The sequence below is a fragment of the Urtica dioica genome, chromosome 9, assembly GCF_054948205.1.
Source record: "Urtica dioica subsp. dioica isolate 48M chromosome 9, U.dioica_male_clone48M_v1_H2, whole genome shotgun sequence".
NCBI lineage: Eukaryota > Viridiplantae > Streptophyta > Magnoliopsida > Rosales > Urticaceae > Urtica > Urtica dioica.
Genome location: NC_142764.1, coordinates 20572552 through 20593681, shown reverse-complemented (window position 1 = coordinate 20593681; position 21130 = coordinate 20572552). Strand labels below are relative to the sequence as shown.

Here is a 21130-nt window from a genome sequence, read left to right as displayed (position 1 = left end):
TTTTGTCCATTTTTAAGTGTTATCATCACATTTAATGGAACATTCCCTAATCAAGATCAAATGATTGCTTATAGATGGAGTATTACTAAAGTCATGAAAATTTGGAAATAAACAATATTTGGAGTTGTTGGGCATATTTAAGCTGATGGACGCATATTATTGAAAATAATTATATATTTTCAAAAAATGATCGCACATTTCCGAACAACGTAAAAAATTTAAAATTTTTATTTGAAAACCGAAACATAATGGATTACGATCTTCAATTTAATTGTATATAAATATTTGAATATTTAATTATTTATAAAAAAAAAATTTCATCAACTCACGATCAACGATGTCATTTAGTAATTCTTTATGGAAATTTTATAAAATACTCAAAAGTCGTTATAAAAGAAGGGGATAAATGACATCGGTCCGCAGCGGAGTTTGGCCATTTTCTTGGGCTTCGACGAGAGAAAATGAGAGACCCCTCAGCAAGAGAGGAAGTGACCTACGATGGAGATAAGTTGAGAAAAATGAGAAGTTTTAAGAGTAAAATTGCTTATATTTATTTGATAAGTTTGGACATAAAAATCAAATTTTATGAGTTTTTAGTATTTTGAGTTTGTGATTTTTGTCGAGAGAGGAAAAGGAATGCTGAAAATAGGAATCTTCCAAAAAAAAAAAAAAAAAAAAAATTCAAGGTCTAAATTCCTATCTAATATTGCAGTAAAAGATAATTTTAATCAACTCACGCTTAAACTTTCCCATTCCCAAAAGTAAATTGGTAACATTAAAAATAAGAAAAGATAGCAAGGACATGTAAGTAAAGTTGCATTGCCATATAATCTTTTCGTTTCCCAATTCCGTCTCCTTCTCTACTTCGGACTTGGCTATCAAAAATCTCTGAAAATCTAAAACTATAAATTTCACTCACTCCCAAGGATACCTAGGGTTTTCTCTGTTTCTCTACACACTCAAAACAAAACCCTAGTTCGAACTTCGAAAACAAAGCTCTGTCTCTCTCTGGAATTACGACTTCACATTCTATGTACACGGTCTCTACTTGAGATCTCTGATATATTATTTGTATAAAAACAATACAGACATACACACAATAAGGTAAGCACTCAAAAGCCTCTGGATTTTCTCGGTCGCTATTTGAATCCCGTATTGAACAGAAGAAAAAGGATTAGAAAACTCGGATTGAGAAAGATCGTAATCGTTAATATTAATCGGCGAAAAAGAAGAGTAATATCAATCTTTTGGGGAAAGGGTTGTCGAAAACCATGGGTGATCTTGAGAAGGCAATACTGATACTCTTCGACGAATCTGGTGCGGTTGATTCGGCGTTGAAACAAAAGGCAAAGGAATATTGCGACAAAGTTAAAGAAGAACCAGCAATCTCCAGACTCTGCATTGAGAGGCTGTGTTTCTCCAACCTCATTGAGGTACAGTTCTGGTGCTTACAGACTCTCCAGGACGTTATCAGGTCTCACTACTCGTCGATGAGCCAGGACGAGAGGTATTTGATCAAGAAATCAGTGTTTGCCATCGCGTGTTTTGAATCCTCCGATGATCAGAACGCCCTCAGAATTCTACAAGGCCCTGCATTTATAAAGAACAAGCTCGCCCAGGTTCTGGTCACTCTGATATACTCCGAGTATCCGATGATCTGGTCGTCCATGTTTGTCGAGTTTCTGCCTCACCTCAGCAAAGGCTCCGCGGTGATCGACATGTTCTGCCGGGTCCTGAACGCGCTGGACGTCGAGTTGATCAGCTTAGACTACCCGAGAACCCAAGAGGAAGTCACCGTCGGAGGGCTCGTCAAGGATGAGATGAGACAGCATTGCGTCCCTCAGATAGTCAGAGCCTGGTACGATATAATATCCATGTACAGAAACACCGACCAAGAACTCTGCGCTTCTGTGTTGGAATCCATGAGGAGGTACGTTTCCTGGATCGATATAGGCCTCATTGCGAACGACGCGTTCATACCGATGCTGTTCGAGCTGGTCTTGCTGGACGGGTTATCGGAGCAACTCCGCGGCGCCGCGGCCGGGTGTTTGCTTGCGGTCGCATCGAAGCGAATGGACCACCGGACAAAGCTCTCTCTGTTGCAGAGCCTCCGCATAAACCGGGTCTTCGGGCTGGTGAGCAAGGACGCGGATTCCGAGCTGGTCGCCAGCGTGGCGGGCTTGCTCACGGGCTACGCCGTGGAGGTCTTGGAGTGCTTCAAGCGGTTGAACTCCGAGGAAGCCAAGAGCACGTCCATGGAGCTTCTGGACGAGGTCTTGCCTTCCGTGTTCTACGTGATGCAACATTGCGAGCTCGACTCGACTTTCAGCATCGTTCAGTTTCTCTCTAGCTACGTCGCGACGATGAGGTCTCTCTCTCCGCTGAGGGACAAGCAATTGCTTCACGTGGGTCAGATACTGGAAGTGATCCGGTCCCAGATACTCTACGACCCGATGTATCGAGAGAGTCTCGATGCGCTGGACAAGGTCGGGAGAGAGGAGGAAGATAGGATGGTCGAGTTCAGAAAGGACATGTTTGTTCTGCTCCGATTGGTGGGCCGCGTGGCTCCCGATATCACGCATTTGTTCATCCGGAACTCGTTGGTCGGCGCCGTGGGATCTCCGTCGGAGAGCAACGCCGAGGAGGTCGAGGCCGCTCTCTCTCTCCTCCACGCGCTTGGAGAGTCGATGAGCGATGAGGCAGTTCGGTCTGGGAACGGGTTCTTGAACGACTTGGTCCCGATGCTTCTCTCGACAAGGTTCCCTTGCCACTCCAACAGGCTCGTGGCTCTCGTCTACTTGGACACGATCGCGAGGTACTTGAAGTTTGTCCAGGAGAATACACAGCACATTCCGATGGTGTTGACGGCGTTTCTCGACGAAAGAGGGATAAGACACCCGAACATCAACGTGAGCAAAAGAGCGAGCTATCTTTTCATGAGGATCGTGAAGTTGCTGAGGGTCAAGCTTATACCTTTCATCGAGACCATTTTGCAGGTTGGTGAAACTAACGAATAATCTAACCGCTTCATTCTCTATTGGTTCACTTTGGAACCCTTTATGACATGTTTTATTTTTGGTCCAGAACTTGCAAGACACAGTTGCTCGTTTTACAGGTATGAATGACGCATCAAAAGAGATCTCGGGATCTGAAGACGGGAGTCACATTTTTGAGGTACCCATTATATCAATTTTTTTTTTTTTTTTTTTTTTTTTTTTTTTTTTTTTTTTTTGGGTATGTGCTCGTTCGGTTGATTGTTGATGTTTTGATCTTTATAGGCTATTGGTCTACTTATTGGGATGGAAGATGTACCGCCAGCAAAGCAATCGGATTACCTTTCTTCCTTACTCACTCCGTTTTGCCAGCAGGTTTCATTCAAATTTTCACTTCAAAATTTACAATTACTTGTGGATCTTATTCTTCATATGTCATAAACTCCATATATTTTATTTATAAAAACTTACAGAAAGTGATGTAAGTTCCGTTTTACGATTTGGTCAATCTAGGTTGAGGCATTGCTCAGGAACGTCGAAGTATTGACTCCAGAAGAGACACACATACAAGTTACTCATATACAACAAATAATCTTGGCAATTAATTCCCTTAGCAAGGTTTGTTTTTGTTTTTCAGAAACCAAATAAAAATGCTGTTGTGTTGCTCATGAGAATAATCTTAAGTTATTCTCATGTTCCAAGGGGTTTCATTTGGGTACCTCTGTGTTTTCCTAACCAATTTAGTTATAAAAAAGAGAGTACTTACATTACTTCCATTGTTTTTTTCCTTCTTAAATGTCCTTGTGTAATCCAGGGCTTCAGTGAGCGTCTCGTAACTGCTAGTCGCCCTGCTATCGGTCTCATGTTTAAACAGGTTGGTATAATATTCGCTTGCCTTTTTATTTAATTTAATTCGATGTTTTGTGTGGGACACATCAGCATATCCGTGGTAGCAAGATAAGTACGTGTTGACTGGTTTTAGACACTTTGTATAATCTAGTTACCTTTTTATTTTACCATGACACAGACATTGGATGTTCTCCTACAAGTGCTTATCGTATTTCCGAAGATAGAGTCTTTACGAAGCAGGGTAAGCATAGCGATAGTAGTAGTACACAGTGATTTGTAACTACCAGTTTGTGAAAATACACATATCATCTAATACTAAACTTGGTCACATCATGTTACAGGTCACATCTTTTATACACCGAATGGTTGAAACTTTAGGAGCATTTATCTTTCCTTATCTCCCAAAGGCATTGGAGCAATTGCTCTCAGAAAGCGAGGTAAAAAAAAAAAAAATTCTAACTTTGATAAGAACACACTTTCAGAGACTTGGTAATCTATTTATTTTGGTTACATTTGATTTAATTTTGTGTTTGCAACAGCCGAAGGAGATGGTTGCTTTGCTTGTGTTGCTGAATCAACTTATATGCAAGTTCAAGACATCAGTCCGTGACATAGTGGACGAAGTATTCCCTACTATTGCTGGCAGGATATTGAGCGTTGTTCCAACTGATGTATTTCCATCAGGACCTGGAACAAATACCGAGGTATGGGAATTCTGAATTAAGATTTTTATCTTTGTATATAATATATAATTTATCAATGAATATGTTACTTTGACTATTTTGTCGCCTACGAACTCAGGAAAAGTTGGGTTTTGGCTGGAGAATTTGCTTATTTGGTTTTATTCTTTTTGTGTTGAATTTATGTAGCGTGAATCAAACTTGTTTATAAAAAAATCAGGGATGGACATTAGAATTGGTATTATGGTAAAACACTAACCCTTAATCTATTTTCTTTTTGGCAGGAAATTCGTGAATTGCAAGAACTTCAGCGGACATTATACACATTCCTGCACGTGATAGCCACGCACGACCTGTCTTCTGTGTTCCTATCTCCGAAAAGCAGGGCATACTTGCAGCCAATTATGCAGTTGCTTTTGTCCACATCTTGCAGGCACAAGGATATTACTGTCAGAAAGGTTTGTGGACTCTAAAACGCTTGAAACATACACAAGTGTCTCCGATATTGAGTGATTTTAATCTGAATCCTTTTTTGCTTCGTGTTTACTCAGGCGTGTGTTCAGATATTTATCAGATTAATCAAAGATTGGTGCACGAAAAATATCGGCGAAGAGAAGGTAAAATATGTGTCCAATTAATAGATTGTGTCGAAATAACTGGAATACTGGATTAATATATGCGAATTATCACACACATGTTTCTTTCTTTTGTAGCTTCCGGGATTCCAGAGTTTCATCATAGAGAACTTTGCAACAAATTGCTGTTTGTACAGCGTGCTTGACAGATCCTTTGAACTCCGCGACGCAAATACTGTGAGATGTTAAAATTGATAATATTACGAGTGTCTCACATTAGATTGGTCAAATTGAATGAAGTGTTAATTTTTTAGCCCAATCAGGAAGTTGTTACGTGGTGTTGAATTTTTCCGTTTGCCAAATGTCTGTATGAACCGGTTTCTTACCATTATGATTTGCTTTCTAATCTGTTTGGCAGCTTATTTTGTTTGGAGAAATTGTGTTGGCTCAGAAGGTGATGTATGAGAACTTGGGCAATGATTTTCTCATTCATTTTATTTCCAAAGGTCTCCCATCGGCTCATTGCCCGCAAGAATTGGCAGAGCAGTATTGCCAGAAGTTACAGGTAACCCTATTCAGTTCCCATTCCTTTGCAGATGCACTTGAGTTGTTTTTTTTTTTTTTGTTTTGTTTTTGTTTTTGTTTTTGTTTTTGTTTTTGTTTTTTGTTTTTGTTTTTTTTTTGTTTTTTGTTTTTTGTTTTTTGTTTTTTGTTTTTTTCCTGGCTAAATAGAGTTGCTGGGTTTTGTGCACATATTTTGCAGGGAAGTGATGTCAAGGCATTAAGATCAGTTTACCAGTCGCTTATTGAAAATTTAAGGGTTCAGCAAAACGGAAGTCTCGTATTTAGATAGCATCGCATTGGTGAATGGAAGCGAGCTTCTTCGCCATCTTTTTGTTTTGTTTTTTGTTTACAGTTATCAACATAATGGCAAATCCATTTTTGTTCGCCAAAGGTAATCTAAGAACACCTGTGAATATTTCTTCTATTAATCTACTCAACTTGAAACCACACTTATTATTAACGTAACCTCTGCAGGTTTCTTTGATGTATATAGCTTTTTCTCAGCTATCTTTCGGAAGAGGTATTTGCAGCACTCTTTTAATTCGATATCATTATTTATTTAATTAGAATGTAGATCCAGTGCTTGAGTTCTTGTTTAGAGTGCTAATGTTTTGTTATCCTTCTTTATTTGTATGGCAGTTGTAAATTTAAGGATGAATTTTCGTCTGTGAAAGTCATTTATCATCAATTTTGGGCTTCTTCCTCAGAGTTCGATGTTCGTGATGGTGGTTTTTTTTTTTTTTTTTTTTTTAATTTTTTTTTTACCGCTCGTTTTTTCCCTTTACTTTGACATAGCTTTTGTTTTTGTTTTAAATGTTGGGTAGTTGTGAGTTTGGGTGCTTAAGTTTTATCTGTCATTTGATGCTTCACTATATGAAACCCTGAAAGTCGGATGACAAGTTTTGTATGTTATTTATCATCAGTTTTATTCTGTCAAAGATAATAAAAGAAAAAAAATAAGGCTTTACTAGTTCAGTATTTTTTTTTTCTACATTTCTGAACTGATTATAAAACGAAATGGATAGGGTGAAATAAATGTGGGAAAACTATAAATAAATAACGTATCATAACATTATTTAGAATACATGGGTTAATGACTGCATGAATGCCTCATTTTTAGATTTTAGATACATATATACCTATTTTCCTTTTTTATTGGCATAAATATGAAATATTACATTTGAGTGCCACCAATGTTGTTAAAGAACACGCCGATGCTAAATTGTAAGAGAATGAGTATATAAAAATATTAATCCCACAGAGTTGGTTTCCGAGACCCAAGCCTCGTCCATGGAGACCTTGTGCCTGTTCTCAGAGTTGGAATAAGGTTTTATTTCAAGGGTTGAACCCAACCTCAAATAAAGGACATGGGTTGTACCTGGGCCCGAGCCTTCACCAGAGTTAGACAAATGAGTTTTGTTTGTTATTCAGTCATTTATCTATCGAGTAAAAAACGACACCCATACCAAAAAAATAGTGCGCAATCGGCATGCCTAAACTCAAGGGACCAATTAGGTGGGCCAACCAGGTGAGGGCTACCCCCTTGAGCTCCCCTCGAGGCTCACCTCCTCGAGTGCCTTGGGAGGGCCAACCTCAAGTTGAGGGTCATCGTTTTGTGAGGGCTAGCCTCAAGCCGAGGACCAGTGCCTTGCGAAGGTCAGTCTCAAGTCAATGGACCTTGTGCTCTGCACCATTTCTTAGACCGAGATGGGCCTAACGCTCAAGAGAAGCTCAAGCATCAAACACAAGGACCGACCCTCTACCATGCTACAAGGGCCATCTCCTTGGCTCAAGGGCAGTCCACATGGGTTGACCCTCCATCTTTCACAAGGACCGACCCTTTCCTTGGCTAAGGGACAGTCACAAGGGCTGTCTCTCCAACTTTCCCTATGGGCTAGCCCTTGCCTTGGCTCAAGGAACGTCCACAAGGGCGGACCCTTTCTTTGGCTCAAGGGCCGGCCCTCCGACCGACCCTCTTGCACAAGGCAGATCCATTTCTCAAAAAAGGCTTAATGCCCCTTGCCATCTTATCGCTCTTATAAAAAACTCATCCCCCACAAGGTTGAGATAAATTCTCTCAACTTGTAAAAAATCTGCCTTTCTCTCACTCTCTCCCCAAAATTCTACTCCTCTATCCACTTCTAGAGACAAGATGAGACCTCTACCTTACATTTATCAATCAAATTAGTGTTGAGTGTCAGAGAACGTGTCAAAAAAACTTATCCGCGCCTCCTAACTCGTTCTCTTCCTTTTTCAAGTGACGAGGAGTCGAAAGTCTCCTTATGACGAAGAAATCATAATAAATTAGAGAATTTCACCACCATTTGGTCTATGTGCGATTTTAAGATCGGGTCATACATCAAACTAAATGAGTTATAAGTGTTAGATCTATTTTTCGGTTGTAACAACATATATACATATACATATATATATATATATATATATATATATATATATATGTGTAAGTAATATATTTGCTATATATTGAGAAATGCCCATGCTAATACATCTAGGCATTAAACGCGACATGTGAAATGTTACTAACATATCTACCAAGTTGCCTTTAGTAAAAAAAATAGACGGGAAAATCTTGTACCAATAATCCCAAGCCGAGATTTATATAGAGGTTGTTGTCATATTATATGTTGTCATATTTATTTATAGGTCGTGTGTAATTTTTTCATGATCATTAATTCTACTATTGTTCTTTTTGCTTGACATTGACACCTTTGTCCAATTCCCATTATTAGGACCGATACAACTAACCGCAAAGCTTATTCGAGAGAGTAACAACATTTTTTTCCACCTAATAAATAAAAATAAATTAATGTGTACTAGGATCTGTTTATCCTACTTTCGCATACCCTTAATATCTTGGTTATGTCTTATTCTTTTCTTTACTATATTGATTTCAAATATTCACGAGTTTATATCGGTTATGCCTTTTTAAAACTACCGTTCGAATTCTATCATTGATATTTTCCAAATTTGATTAGAAAAGAGAGAGAAACATATAAACAAGAATGGTTTGGCGGAACGAATATTTGACCTAATGGAAAGAAAATGACTTTCTCACAACTTCTACACGTTTTGTTTATATAAAAGGAAACGAAATAAATTAAAAATAAATTACAGAATCTCTCAAGTCGCCTGCACAGTGAAGGCTCCAACGAATTGAATTTGCTTAAGAATTATATTATTATTAGAAAAATTAGTCGAACTAAGGCACTTGAAACGTTGAAATTGTAATCTACCCAACGTTTCGTCCAAATTTTCACTCTAGCAAAAAATGATGACGTGTCTTAATTATGTAAGATGTTAATTACTATAATATCCTCTACTAGAATTTGACTTAAAAAACTTGTAGCCCACGTTTGATCATTCAAAATTTTCGAAGTTAATACACGTGTATATATTTCGAATTAAAAAAAAAATTATATATTTGGCAAAGTTGGTTATTGAACGTTTATTTCTTTAATGAACAGCCGTGTAAGCAAATACAGTGTAAATATTTGTAAATTTTTGTTAATCTCCGTTGCTTTGTTAACTTCTGTTAATTATGGTAAATTTATATATGTGCAGGTAGAGCCGATTTCTTTCCTTTCATTTAATACGCATTTAATATGGTATTTTTGTTTTCCAAATTTATTTTCTAATTTTGAACGGGTCATGAGTAATTACGTTTATTCATTATCATGTTTGACTTGCTCAATCAATAAATATTTCCTTTCCCTTTTTATTACATCACCGAATCTTCTATTATGAATTCAAAAAACTGAAATTAAATTGTTGTATACAATATAAATACGTGTATATATTTCGAATTAAAAAAAAAATCTATATTTGACAAAGTTGGTTATTGAGCGTTTATTTCTTTAATGAACATTATAGCCGTGTAAGCAAATACAGTGTAAATGTTTGTAAATTTTTGTTAATCTCCGCTGATTTGTTAATTTTTGTTAATTATGGTAAATTTTTTGTGCATTTATTGCATTACTGGATTCCCACGCATAATATCAAATAAACCAATTTCTTTTTTTTTTTCCAAATTTATTTTCAAATTTTGAACGGTTCATGACTATTCCCGTGTATTCATTGACGTGTTTGACTTTGACTTATTCAATAAATAAATATTAGCTTTCTCTTTTAATTACATCACCGAATCTCCTATTAAATTAGCTAAATATCCAATTAAATTACGTAAAAATCTGAAATTAATTAGCTATATACAACTCAAACCGGTCAAACGTGGGCTAGTGCTTTGATCAAGTAAGTATAAGAAAAATGGTAAATTAGGTATTTTATATCCGTAAATTTCAGTAAATGACTAGATTGCAAAATTTACCAAACGTTGACTAGATTCCAAAAACCATGTTTCAAAATGACTACGTTGCTGGTTTACCCTTATTATTATTATTATTATTTTATAAAAGTCAAAAGCTTAAATTACAAGAATAACGCAAAAAAAAAAAAAAAAAAAAAAAACTTTTACACGAAGAAGATAAAAAGTGTACCACTTTTTCAAAGTAAGAATAAAATATATAAAGAGACTAGAAGTTGAAAATCATTCTCTCCTCTTTTTATAATAAAATTAAGATTGTGAATGTCTTAGGAAAAACAATGTTTGTTAAATTGGTGTAAACAAAATGTAGTATATGGCAACTTTTGTTTGTTTTTTGTTGTTTTTTTTTTTGAGGAAAGGAGTCGGAACCAATCGAATAGATAATAGGTATAACACTCGCAGTTACAACAATAGACCTTCTCGAAACAACAAACATAAAAGACCTAGAACGAAAAAGATCTATCGTTAATGTTAACGCATATGCAGATAATAGCCCAATTTGTATACGCTATGCACAATAAAGATAGAGCAAATCAAGCTTATTCAGAAAACCTCTAAAGAAGGTGGAGAGATGCAACCAATCGTGGTCCACTGAACATGTTGAAGAAATGTCTTCACGCTGTATAAGTAGATGTCTAACATATTTTTCCAAATGGGATGGTGGACGACGACTATTCCGACTCCAAAAGAGACAAGAGCAGAAATACCATGGAGAAATAAACAAAATACAATGAGATTTAAAAAACTAGAAACAAAGCAAAACAACTAAACCTCCAAATCAAACCCTCTCAGAAACCCAAACCACCACCATCCAAACGACGACACCGATGAACAGATCGAAGCTTCGGTCGATGGGATTCAGCACCACCACCACCACCGAGAGCTGCCCCCCAGCGGCGGCCATAGTCGGAGTCCACACGAAGAGAATAAAATCCTAATCGAACTAATACCTATTTGACGATGTAACCCTCGCCGACATTTGCCCCCTTCCCATAAAATAGCGACTCTTCTCTCTCCGACCCCGAGAAATGTCTATTCCAATGAATTTCCAATGAGATAATAATTAAAGCACCCTCAGAACTCATTGAAAAAAAAAATATACATTATGAGGTTCTCGCTAACGATTGAAACATTTTTATGTATGTTAGTTAGTTCTTATGATGTGTATGTTATTTATGAATTTAGTCATTAGTTCAAGTAATCTCGGAGTGCTTTGTTAGAATTATTAGCCTAACACTGTTCCTAGGTTAATTTAGCGATAATTTCACATCACCATTAGATTGAGATCGTTGGTTAAAATTTATTGGGTCCCCTAAAAAAATTATCAGTGTAACTACTACGTGGATTCTTTAAATTATTTATTAATTTATATCACGTAGGTCTAGTGCAAATTCTGTAGAATTGAAAGACATCAATGATAAATACATTCCCTATATGCATTAGGGAAGACTAGGAGGAAACCAATCCCCGTGTAATAAGGACTACGAGGCGTTAAATGCGACGTGTGATATGTTACTAATATGTCTACCAAGTCGTCTTTACTGAAAAATAGACAGGAAAATCTTGTATCACTAATCCCAAACTGAGACTTGAGAGATCATCGTCGTCATATTGTATATTTTCATATGTATTCATTGGAAAAACATTTCTTTTGGAATGATGTAGAATTAGGTGCTGTGGACTTTGTTGATCATTATTCTACTATTTTCCGTACGTTACTTTTATACAATTTCCATTATTAGGACAGCTAAAAATTGACCACAAAGCGGATGCGAGTGATTAACAGCATTTATTCCACGTAATAAATAAAAATAAATTAATGTACCATATAATTTTTTTCTTATCCTATTTTCACACACCTTTAATATATTGGTTATGCTTATTCTTCTATATTGGGGTATATACTCTGTATTTAAGTAATATCTCGAGTTTAACTTTTAATTTTAAAAAATGTCGAATTTGTACTTTTTATTTAATTAAAATAACAAAATTATACCATAAAATACATGTAAACCCCATTTTAATCTTATTCATTTACATAAAATATAATATATAATAACCAAAAATCATTAAACCTACACTTTTTGAACCGAAACAACAAAAAAAACTTAACAAACCTCTTTGTGTTTCAATGAGAGACTCTTTGTATTCAACCAAATTTTTTACGGCTTCCTCTCTAATTTTTTTTATTTTTTTTATTATTTTTTTTTTGAGGGATGAAGAATAAGAGTAAAATGAAGTTTACATAAATATCATAATCAACATCAATGAAAAGTCAATAAAAATAATATTTGTGGCACAATTATTTATTTTAGGGTATAATTTAAAATGCCCCGAGAGTGGAGTTCGTCGGCTTGAGATAGACTTGGAGATGGGAGGCTGTCTGAAGAGTCTCGTCTTTTATTGATACTATTATTATTATGGAGATGACGACTTTTGGCGTGAGAAGGAAGAATGTTTTTGTGTCGCGGAAGATTTTAGGTCAAAGATCTAAAGCTCTGATACCATATAGTAATTTAGAGAGAAAAATATGGAGACTTATTTTTTTGTCATTCATCTCTTAATTTAAATAGTTATAACCAAGTTTTTTATAACACAATAAAAACTATCCTAATATATATAAGATACCCTAATTGTCAGGAATTAAATAAATATATCTTTGACTTACCCTATTTACAGTTTTGTTCACACTCTATTCTCCTAATATATCCGACAATTATAATAAAGTATGAACGCTTTCGTAGAAAAAATAATTACATTAATAAATGTGTAACCCAAAATTCTCTTAGAATTAATAAATAAAAAACACTTAAATATTTGGGTTTTAGGAAAAAAAATATCAACCTCCTTTTCTTCTCAAAAAAGGGAAGGAGAAGGATCTCGTATTCTGTGTGTTTAATCGAAATGCGTGATTTCTCTCTTCGATTTTCAGAAATATCAGACATCTCTTGTCAGTTTAATATGAATGACAAATACTTCCCCTAAAAATACGTTATATCGCAATTACCACCATTTTTATTTACTGTTTAAAAAAAATTGAACTCCCCATTTATTTACTATTTTATTAAGAAAAAAATCAAAACCTCTCTTTATAAAAAAATCCTTAATTTATTATAAAAATGATTTAAATTTTTTTTATATATAAAATAGAAAATAAAGAGATATTCCAATAAGAGTATTTTATGGAGTTCAATTTTTTTTATTATAAAATAAATGAAAAGGCATTAGAAATATAACATATTTTTAGGTGAATTATCTGTCATTTATATTAAATTGAAAATAGATGTTTGATTTTTTGAAACGAAAGGAATAAATTGCGCATTTCAATTAAACACATGATATACTGTTGATATTTTCTATTTTTTATTTGTTATTTATAGTACCTATTTTTTTTCGTAAGAAATCGTTTCTTATAGAGAATATATTATAAATCCCGATGGCATATCTATATATATATATATATATATATATATATATATATATTTGTATATATAATTATAACTATAGTAATAATTTTAAACAGATATATATGTCAAGGTATTTATAAACTATAACTTATTTATACTTGTATCATTTTTAACAAATAACATACATATTTTATCCATTATTTATTTATTTGGGTAAAATCTTACCCGTAACGAGTGGAATCTTGCGAGTACATGTGTAAAATTGCCATTTTAATATTAACATTGACATTATCGGTATATTATTGAAACTTTCGGTTGACCATAGAAGTCTTATTGCATTAATCACGTGTTTGTATGCTAGTTATTTTGCTTTGTGTGTTTGGGGTCTTGTAGTGTGAATCTTATTTGTTAATTTAGTCGCTTGTTGATGTAATCTTAATACAATTATTACCGCGTTGGATTTCTTTGATTTATAAGATATATATATATATATATATATATATATATATATATATATATATATATATATATATTATACATCACATATCTGAAGTGCAAATTCCATAGAATCGAAAAAAATCAATGAGCTATATAAATATTTGATACAGCCATACGGGCATTAAATTGCGACGCGTGAAATGTTAGTAATATATCTACGGAGTCTCTGCTTTAGTGAAAAATAGACAATGAAAATCTTGTACCACTACTCCTAAACTGACTTATTGATGATATTATATCTTTTCATATTAATTTATCGAAAACCATTCTTTAGGAATGATGTTTAATATATGTCGTGTGGATTTTTTTAGCATCATTAATTCTACTATTTGTGTTGTTTTTTTTCGCTCGAAATTAATTATACTATTTGCCCTACACTATCTTTATCCAATTCCCATTATTAGGGCAGCTAAAAATTGACCGCAAAGCTAATTCGATAGAGATCAACAACAGTTATTCCACCTAATAAATAAAAATAAATTAATGTGTCATAGACTTTGTTCCTCCTATTTCTACACACCGTTAACATCTTGGCTATATGCTTTTCCTTCTATATTGGTTTCAAATATTTATGAGTTTACCAATCCATTAAGATTGTAAAGTACTGTCTGAATTATTTAGTAAGGAAGAGAGAGAAAGAAACGTAGAAACAAGAACGGGTTGGTAAAAGTTAAAACCAATAATGATCCCTCGGAAATAAAATGGCGGCTCTCACAATATATACATGTTTAGATAAAAAGAAAAGAAAAAAAACAGGCAAAAAAACAAACTGAACAACTTGCTTATAAAGAGTCTCTTTTGTTGTCGAATGCACAATGAACGCTCTAATTAATTGAAGTAATTCAGAAATCATCTTGCATTGTCTTCTTTAAAGATAAAACTAAATTAAGAATATTTTAAAGAGACTAGAAGTTAAATAACTTGTTTTTTTTGGGGTTTATACAAATTGGATACGTACCTTCTTACTGTGCACATCCAGAACAACAGCCAAGTGGGCTAAATGTCAAATGATCATATAAAATGTTTATAATCAAGATGGCTAAAAAAAAACCATGGGCAATATTTTTATAACCACAACAAACAGCCATTTTAAAACTACTCATGTGTTTCGTTGTATAATTAAATTAATTTGTAACAAGTGTCTTAGAAAAAAAAACGTATGTTACATTGATGTAAACAAAATGTGGTATAGGCAACTTGTTGGTTCGGATAAACTATTCCACTTGTAATTATTCTCGTCTCTCACTGAATTACATCTCTAGCTGAAGGACTCTTTAGAAGGAAAATACCAAGTATATATATCTAAAAAAAGTATAAGCTTTCGTATTTTTGTTGACGCATCATTTTTACTCTTCAGTAACTCTTATTTCATGAGGCAAAATAATAAATATATACCCTGAAGTTTGATCAAATTTTACGCTTTGTCTGAGCGTTAACTAATATCACTCTCTTAAATTTTTTCAGTAAAAGAATCATAGCTAAAGATATTTTGTGAAATTTCTTCAAGCTATGGATAGTTGAGATAATATTTTCTAAAATATTTATGGTTTATTATAGTCTATTGTGAAATATATTAATTTGAACCAATGTATGAAAGCGTTTAATATTATTGAAAAAAAATATGAACAAAAACCAAAACTTTACATTACAGAATAAAAAAAAAACATGTTTTTGTTTTCTTCTCACAACAAGTCTAATGGTATACTAAGAATTTTTTTTTCTTCTACTTTTGAACTTGTTTTTTCGAAGTAAAACAAGAGTTTAAAGAAAGTGTTTATTCCATATCATAAATGTTTTAATATTTGAAATAATCACATGCATTGTTTTCTATTTATGACTCAAATGGTTTACTAAACTCAAACAATTTGCCATACATCAAACATCAAAGTAGTATTAATGTCAAATAGTTCTCAATGCATTGATATTATATTCTATGCCCATTGCTTGAATTGTATTTAATATTATATATGTATACTGCAAGGAACATCGTTAAGAGTTCGTTTTCTCTCATGTGACAACAACACTTATAATTTACGTGACATCGTGATCATACGTAGTTACGTACCACATCCTCAACTTGCATTTCCATTTTTTCAACATTACTAGCCTAAATACCTAATTAAAGACGTTGATCTTCTTGAGGACGAAGTCGATGAGTATTTTTAATGTATTTATTATTCGAGTAATTTTGTTATAACACCTGGCAGTGGCGGCTCAGGTAACGTTTTGAGATTTCGATTTTGTTATACCCACTTACATTTAAAATATATAAAATTTATATTATTATTGTCAGCCGAAAATCGGACAACATGAAAGACTTCGAGAGATTCGATCCAAAGTTGGACTAAGTGGTCGTGCTCGAGTCGAGTTGTAGTAAATTGAAAGTTTCGACTTTTCTCTCATAACTCAAGAAAGTTCTTCGTTCGTCGCGGAGACCTGAGAGTAAGAAGAAGAATAAAATAAGCTTAAAGGGGCGCAGAGACAGTGCATTTGGCGCGCGCTCGCTCAAAATTAGTCTGATTGCAATGTGTGTGATATGGGGGTGCCGTTATTCTTTGAGAATATTTGAGAAAATCAGGCTCGATTATAGTGAAATTATGTGCGGATGGTCCTTGGCAGCATTTCACGACTATGAAATTGAGTGATTGCATTTAGAGAGAATTGTGTAACTTTTTTTCCCTCTGAGGAGACGGGTGTTTATAGTGGTTGGGGGGTAGAGCCCAAAAAGTCGGACTGGGAGAAGGTAAGACGCGCGTGTGCCTTCCGTTGACACTGGCTCCGCGCAGTCGACTTTCAAAATCTTCCTGGACGTTTGAGGGAATTTTGCTCTTTAGAGTCTTCGTCCTTTAGCAAGCATGTCGCGTTGCGTCTTGTCGAGGTGGACGGCTTTGTTGTGCCTCATGAGCATCTTTGTTGCACCGCTTGGATGTCTTTGATGCACCGCCTTGCTTCTTCAGTAAGTCGTATTTCGGCTTGTTCAACATCCATTGATTTGATTGTGTCTCGGAGGACAACCTATATTGCAGCTTGTTGGTGTCTTCAATATATCTCGATGGATGACTTTTGTGCGCCTTGTGGACGACTTTGGTGCATCGTGGGAGACGAATTTGGCGTACATTAAGGGATGTCTTAAGTGCACCGACTCGGAGCGTCTCTAGTGCGCCAACTCGGGGTGTCTTAGGTGCGCTACTCGAAGCGTCTTAGGTGCGCCAACTCGGGGCGTCTTTAGTGCACTACTCGAAGCGTCTTTGGTGCGCCAACTTTGGGTGCCTTTGATGCGCTACTCAAAGCGTCTTTGGTGTGCTAACTCGGGCGTCTTTGGTGCGCTACTCGGAGCATCTTTGGTTTCGTGAGGTAGAGTAGCGCAAGGCGTACAAGCTACCAAATGAGATTGTGCCAACCTTCTGTAAAACAGGGAATTGACTTTTATTTATCCGTATAGATCTCAACCTAATTTTCATGCGGGGATCACAATAGTATTGTCCCAAGCCATGGATTTATTGAAAGCGATAAAATAAAAATCCTCCGCATGGTTAGTTGACAACATGGAGGGGTTGTGCGCGATGGCCGTTACTTTTTTGGCGAGCCACAGCGGCCGGTTGGCTTGCGGGAGCGTTGGTGTTGTCAATCATCTCGACGATAAACTCTTTTAGTTCCCCTGCTTGAATGAGGTCTTCAATTTTCTACTTTAGGTGATCTGTAGTCGGATGTCAAGTGACCGTGGTCCTTGTGGAACGTGCAGTACTTTGTCATATCGTGAGGCGTGTCGGCTCTGATAGGCGCCGAGTCGTGAAAATTTTCCCTTCTTAGAGCGAGGATTCTCTGGATCATGTGTTCAACAGCGTGTAGTTTGCATAATCGCAAAACTTATTTGGTAGCTAAGGCTTTTGTCCCGCATATGGAAGAGAGTTGTCATCGGGCTTTGCCCTTTTCCTTCGCAAGTTGCGGGTGTCAGAGTCTTCCTTCTAATTGCGACGGTCGTCGTGGGATTTTCGACTTTGCATTAAGTCCTCTAGGGACATATATTTTTCTAGCGAGTCGAGAGATCGGCCATTGTTCACGGCTCTTGCTTGACAAGGGATGTGAGGAAGTCTCCCATTTGAAGCTCCTCGAGGATCGCTGTAATGGCGTCTTCATCCTTGAGCTGGTTTACTTTGTTAGACTCTTCAGTGAATCTAACCAAGTATCTGAGGATGGATTCTCTTATTCTCTCTTTAAGGGATCGCAAGTGAGTTTTCCCAAGCATTCTCTCGCGGGAGCCACTAAAGCGAGTAAGGAAGGATCGATGTAACTCCTTGAACGAGATAATCGACCCGGACCTCACATTTCCGAACCATTTGAAGGTGGGTCCGCCTATCGTGAGGCTGAATGCCTGACACAAGATTGCCGTAGAGTTCCTCTTCACGATCATCCACATGCAATATTGCCGGATGTGGTGAAAGATGTCTATTTTTCTTCGTAGCGCGGAAGATCCGGCATACAAAAATCAACCGAGAATTCCTTTGTGAGGATGTCAACTGTAAACGCGGAAGTTGTAAGTTCCATCATTCCCCGGACCTGTTGGGTCATAGTCTGGATGGCCACGAGGTTGCAGACCTCGTTTCTAAAGTCGTGGAGCATGGTTGTCACGTCATGTGTTGCAAGGAGACCGGCCTAGACGAGTAGGGTGTCTTGCTCTTTATCGTTAGAGGCCTGGTCGACGGGGATTTTACGGGGCGGAGCGACATTATTTCGGCCGTCTCCGGCTGTCATCAGCGCAGCCTCATTTTTAGTAGGAAACTGATTTTCCGAGCTTCTCCGACGGGCATTGAGGTGCTGCCTCAAGTTGTTTGTGCGGCAAAGGGAAGTTCTCGATTGTCGTTCCGGTGTTGCGAATTTGTGATGTCGGGGCGTCCATGGGTCGCGGTTCGGACCCAGTTCATCCGTATCCCTGAGTAGGATCGAGATATTGCGATGAAGTTGTAGGACTTCAAGATTCGTGCCAAATAACGCGTCTGTTGACGCCTTCCCCATCGTCGAGGATGACATGTTCGAGGTCTCAAGCGTTGGGGTCGGGAGTGTCATCACTCTCGTCCGTGTGAGATTGAATGTGATCACCCTTGTCCCCGTTTGCGTGAACGTTTGTATGTTCATCTTCAGAGCCCCCCGAGCGGGAGAGACTGCGAGCCTGCCCTGTTGGACCGAGAAGTCCATCGATAGTGGCTCTGTCGTTCCCTTGTCTTGTGAGGTGGTCCGTCAGTCGACGAACGTTTTCCTTTAGCTCAACAATGTGGGAGTCTCGCGGGTCTTGCTCCGGGATCGGACTTCCGACCTCGTTTGGAGGCAAGTCTTAGTTTCTTTGCGCCAGTCGGAAAGTTGTATCGGGCATTCTTTGCTCGAGAGTTCTCGCCTCTATCAGATGCTTTAGGAATTTGAGTGTTCATATTTTCTCAAGTTTGAGAAAAATGAATTTTTTTAGAAGAAAAGAAGGTGATTGGAATTTTTTTTCTTTCCAACTCGGAAAGAATAGATGTGGGAGCTCGTGAATGTTTCTCGAGCCATTTCTTCTAGCGCCAAAATATTGTCAATGAAAATCGGATAACGTGGAAGACTTCGGGTAGTTCAACCCAAAGCCAGACCAAGTGGCCACGCACGTGCACATGAAAATACAAGCACGAGCTCCAAAAGTCGGATTGGACGAAGACAAGGCGTGCACATGAAAATACAAGCATGAACACTTTGCGTTCACACTGGCGCCGCGTGCCATGGTCGTTTTTGACTTTTTTCTTCTTTTTATGTCGCCTTTCTTCATGGGCTCAAGACGAGTATACTTTTTAGTCTTCATGGGTTCGGTTTGGTTCTCTTAGTGGGCTACGCTTGGGGTTTGACGTGAAATTCTTTGTAAGTCATACTTAATTTAATAATTTTAAAAAACGACCGACAATAATTATAAGGGCAGTGTAGATTTATGGCCATTTTCAAACTTGAAATTGCAAAATAGCCACCGCTTAGATAATTATTATTTATTAGCCACACAACATTATTTCCTATCAGATATAGACTGAATTACCCTTTAATTTAAATTTCGTCCAGCGCATTAATTCATAATGAAAAAACGAAAATAAAGATAAAAAAATTAATGATGCGATTAATAAGGCATATTTAATGGTACACGTAACCAATTACACAATTTAAAAAAGAAAACCAAAACATATAAGTCATTCAACACATTAAAATCGCAGAAAAAAGCTCTTGGAGAAGATAAAGGCCACGTATCAATGATAATTAACAATAATTAATTATGAACAAAACCATAAAAATATTGACGAAAAGAGATAAACAAACGCTTATTAACAAAAATTAACGATTATTTACTGTGAAGAACATATAATCTTGAGACCAGTACGTTATTAACGATTATTATTGATTATTAACTGTTATATATTATTAATTATTACTGCGAAAATTTGAAGAAAAACATAAAAATGAAACGTGTCCTTTGTATAACGGTTTTTTTTTTAAGTTTATTTTGAAATCATAAAATCCAGATCATATAATTAAGGAATTTAAAGAATAATGATATTTTTTTAATACGAAAATCAATTTTATTAATTAACTAATAAGGGTATATTCGGTACAAAATAAGTGGTTTCACTCGCCACATCATCAATTTGGCTAATTATCAATTATTAACTAAACGTTGGTTATAATAAAATTAATATGTTTTAAGTGGTTTAGTTGTTAACGATTCTCTAATTATAATATCATAATAAATTTAAGGGGAGCTAGATACATAGCCTTTAGACGTTAAAATTCAAGAATACTATTTGATATCAAGAAAACAGCCCAAAGACTAAACCTGGCTTGGCGGGAGGTACCGCGTCTCCCGCTCCCGCCAAGCCCGGACTCCCGTTACCGGGACTAACGGGAGTCCCGCCTAACGGGATTCGGACCCCGTTAGGCGTAAAAAAAAAAAGAAAAAATATTAAAAAAAAAGATTTTAATGAAGTTAAATAATTAAATAAAAGGATGTAATTGAAAAGATTTTAAATTAAGTGGGTAGAAATGAAGATTTAAATGAATTTAAATAATTATATACAAGGACTTAATTTGAAAAGATTTTGAAGTAAATGGGTAGAAAAAAAATAATAAAGAACAATGTGAAATTAAAAATGGGCCTCCTAAAAAACCTCACCGACCCCTAAAAAGGTGCGACGGCGAGAAAAAAGAGCACCCCTTTCCT

General features: G+C 36.1%; 1 protein-coding gene across 1 annotated transcript; it reads left to right on the top strand.

The window, feature by feature from the left end:
* The first annotated feature begins 814 nt into the window (after positions 1–814).
* On the top strand, positions 815–6647 carry PSD (ARM repeat superfamily protein). The gene is made up of 15 exons (XM_089626572.1): positions 815–2996; positions 3085–3174; positions 3279–3368; positions 3507–3611; positions 3808–3867; positions 4021–4083; positions 4184–4279; positions 4382–4546; positions 4807–4980; positions 5074–5139; positions 5236–5334; positions 5516–5662; positions 5861–6052; positions 6136–6181; positions 6301–6647. Exons 1-13 carry the CDS (start codon positions 1272–1274, stop codon positions 5948–5950), a joined length of 2970 nt encoding a protein of 989 aa, XP_089482698.1. The 5' UTR covers positions 815–1271; the 3' UTR covers positions 5951–6052; positions 6136–6181; positions 6301–6647.
* The last annotated feature ends 14483 nt before the right edge of the window (positions 6648–21130 follow it).

Coding starts and splice junctions, on each gene's coding strand:
- PSD (XM_089626572.1), top strand. CDS start 1,272: ATGGGTGATCTTGAGAAGGCAATACTGATACTCTTCGACGAATCTGGT. Junction 3,868..4,020: donor TCGGTCTCATGTTTAAACAG/GTTGGTATAATA, acceptor ACCATGACACAG/ACATTGGATGTTCTCCTACA. Junction 4,981..5,073: donor AGGATATTACTGTCAGAAAG/GTTTGTGGACTC, acceptor GTGTTTACTCAG/GCGTGTGTTCAGATATTTAT.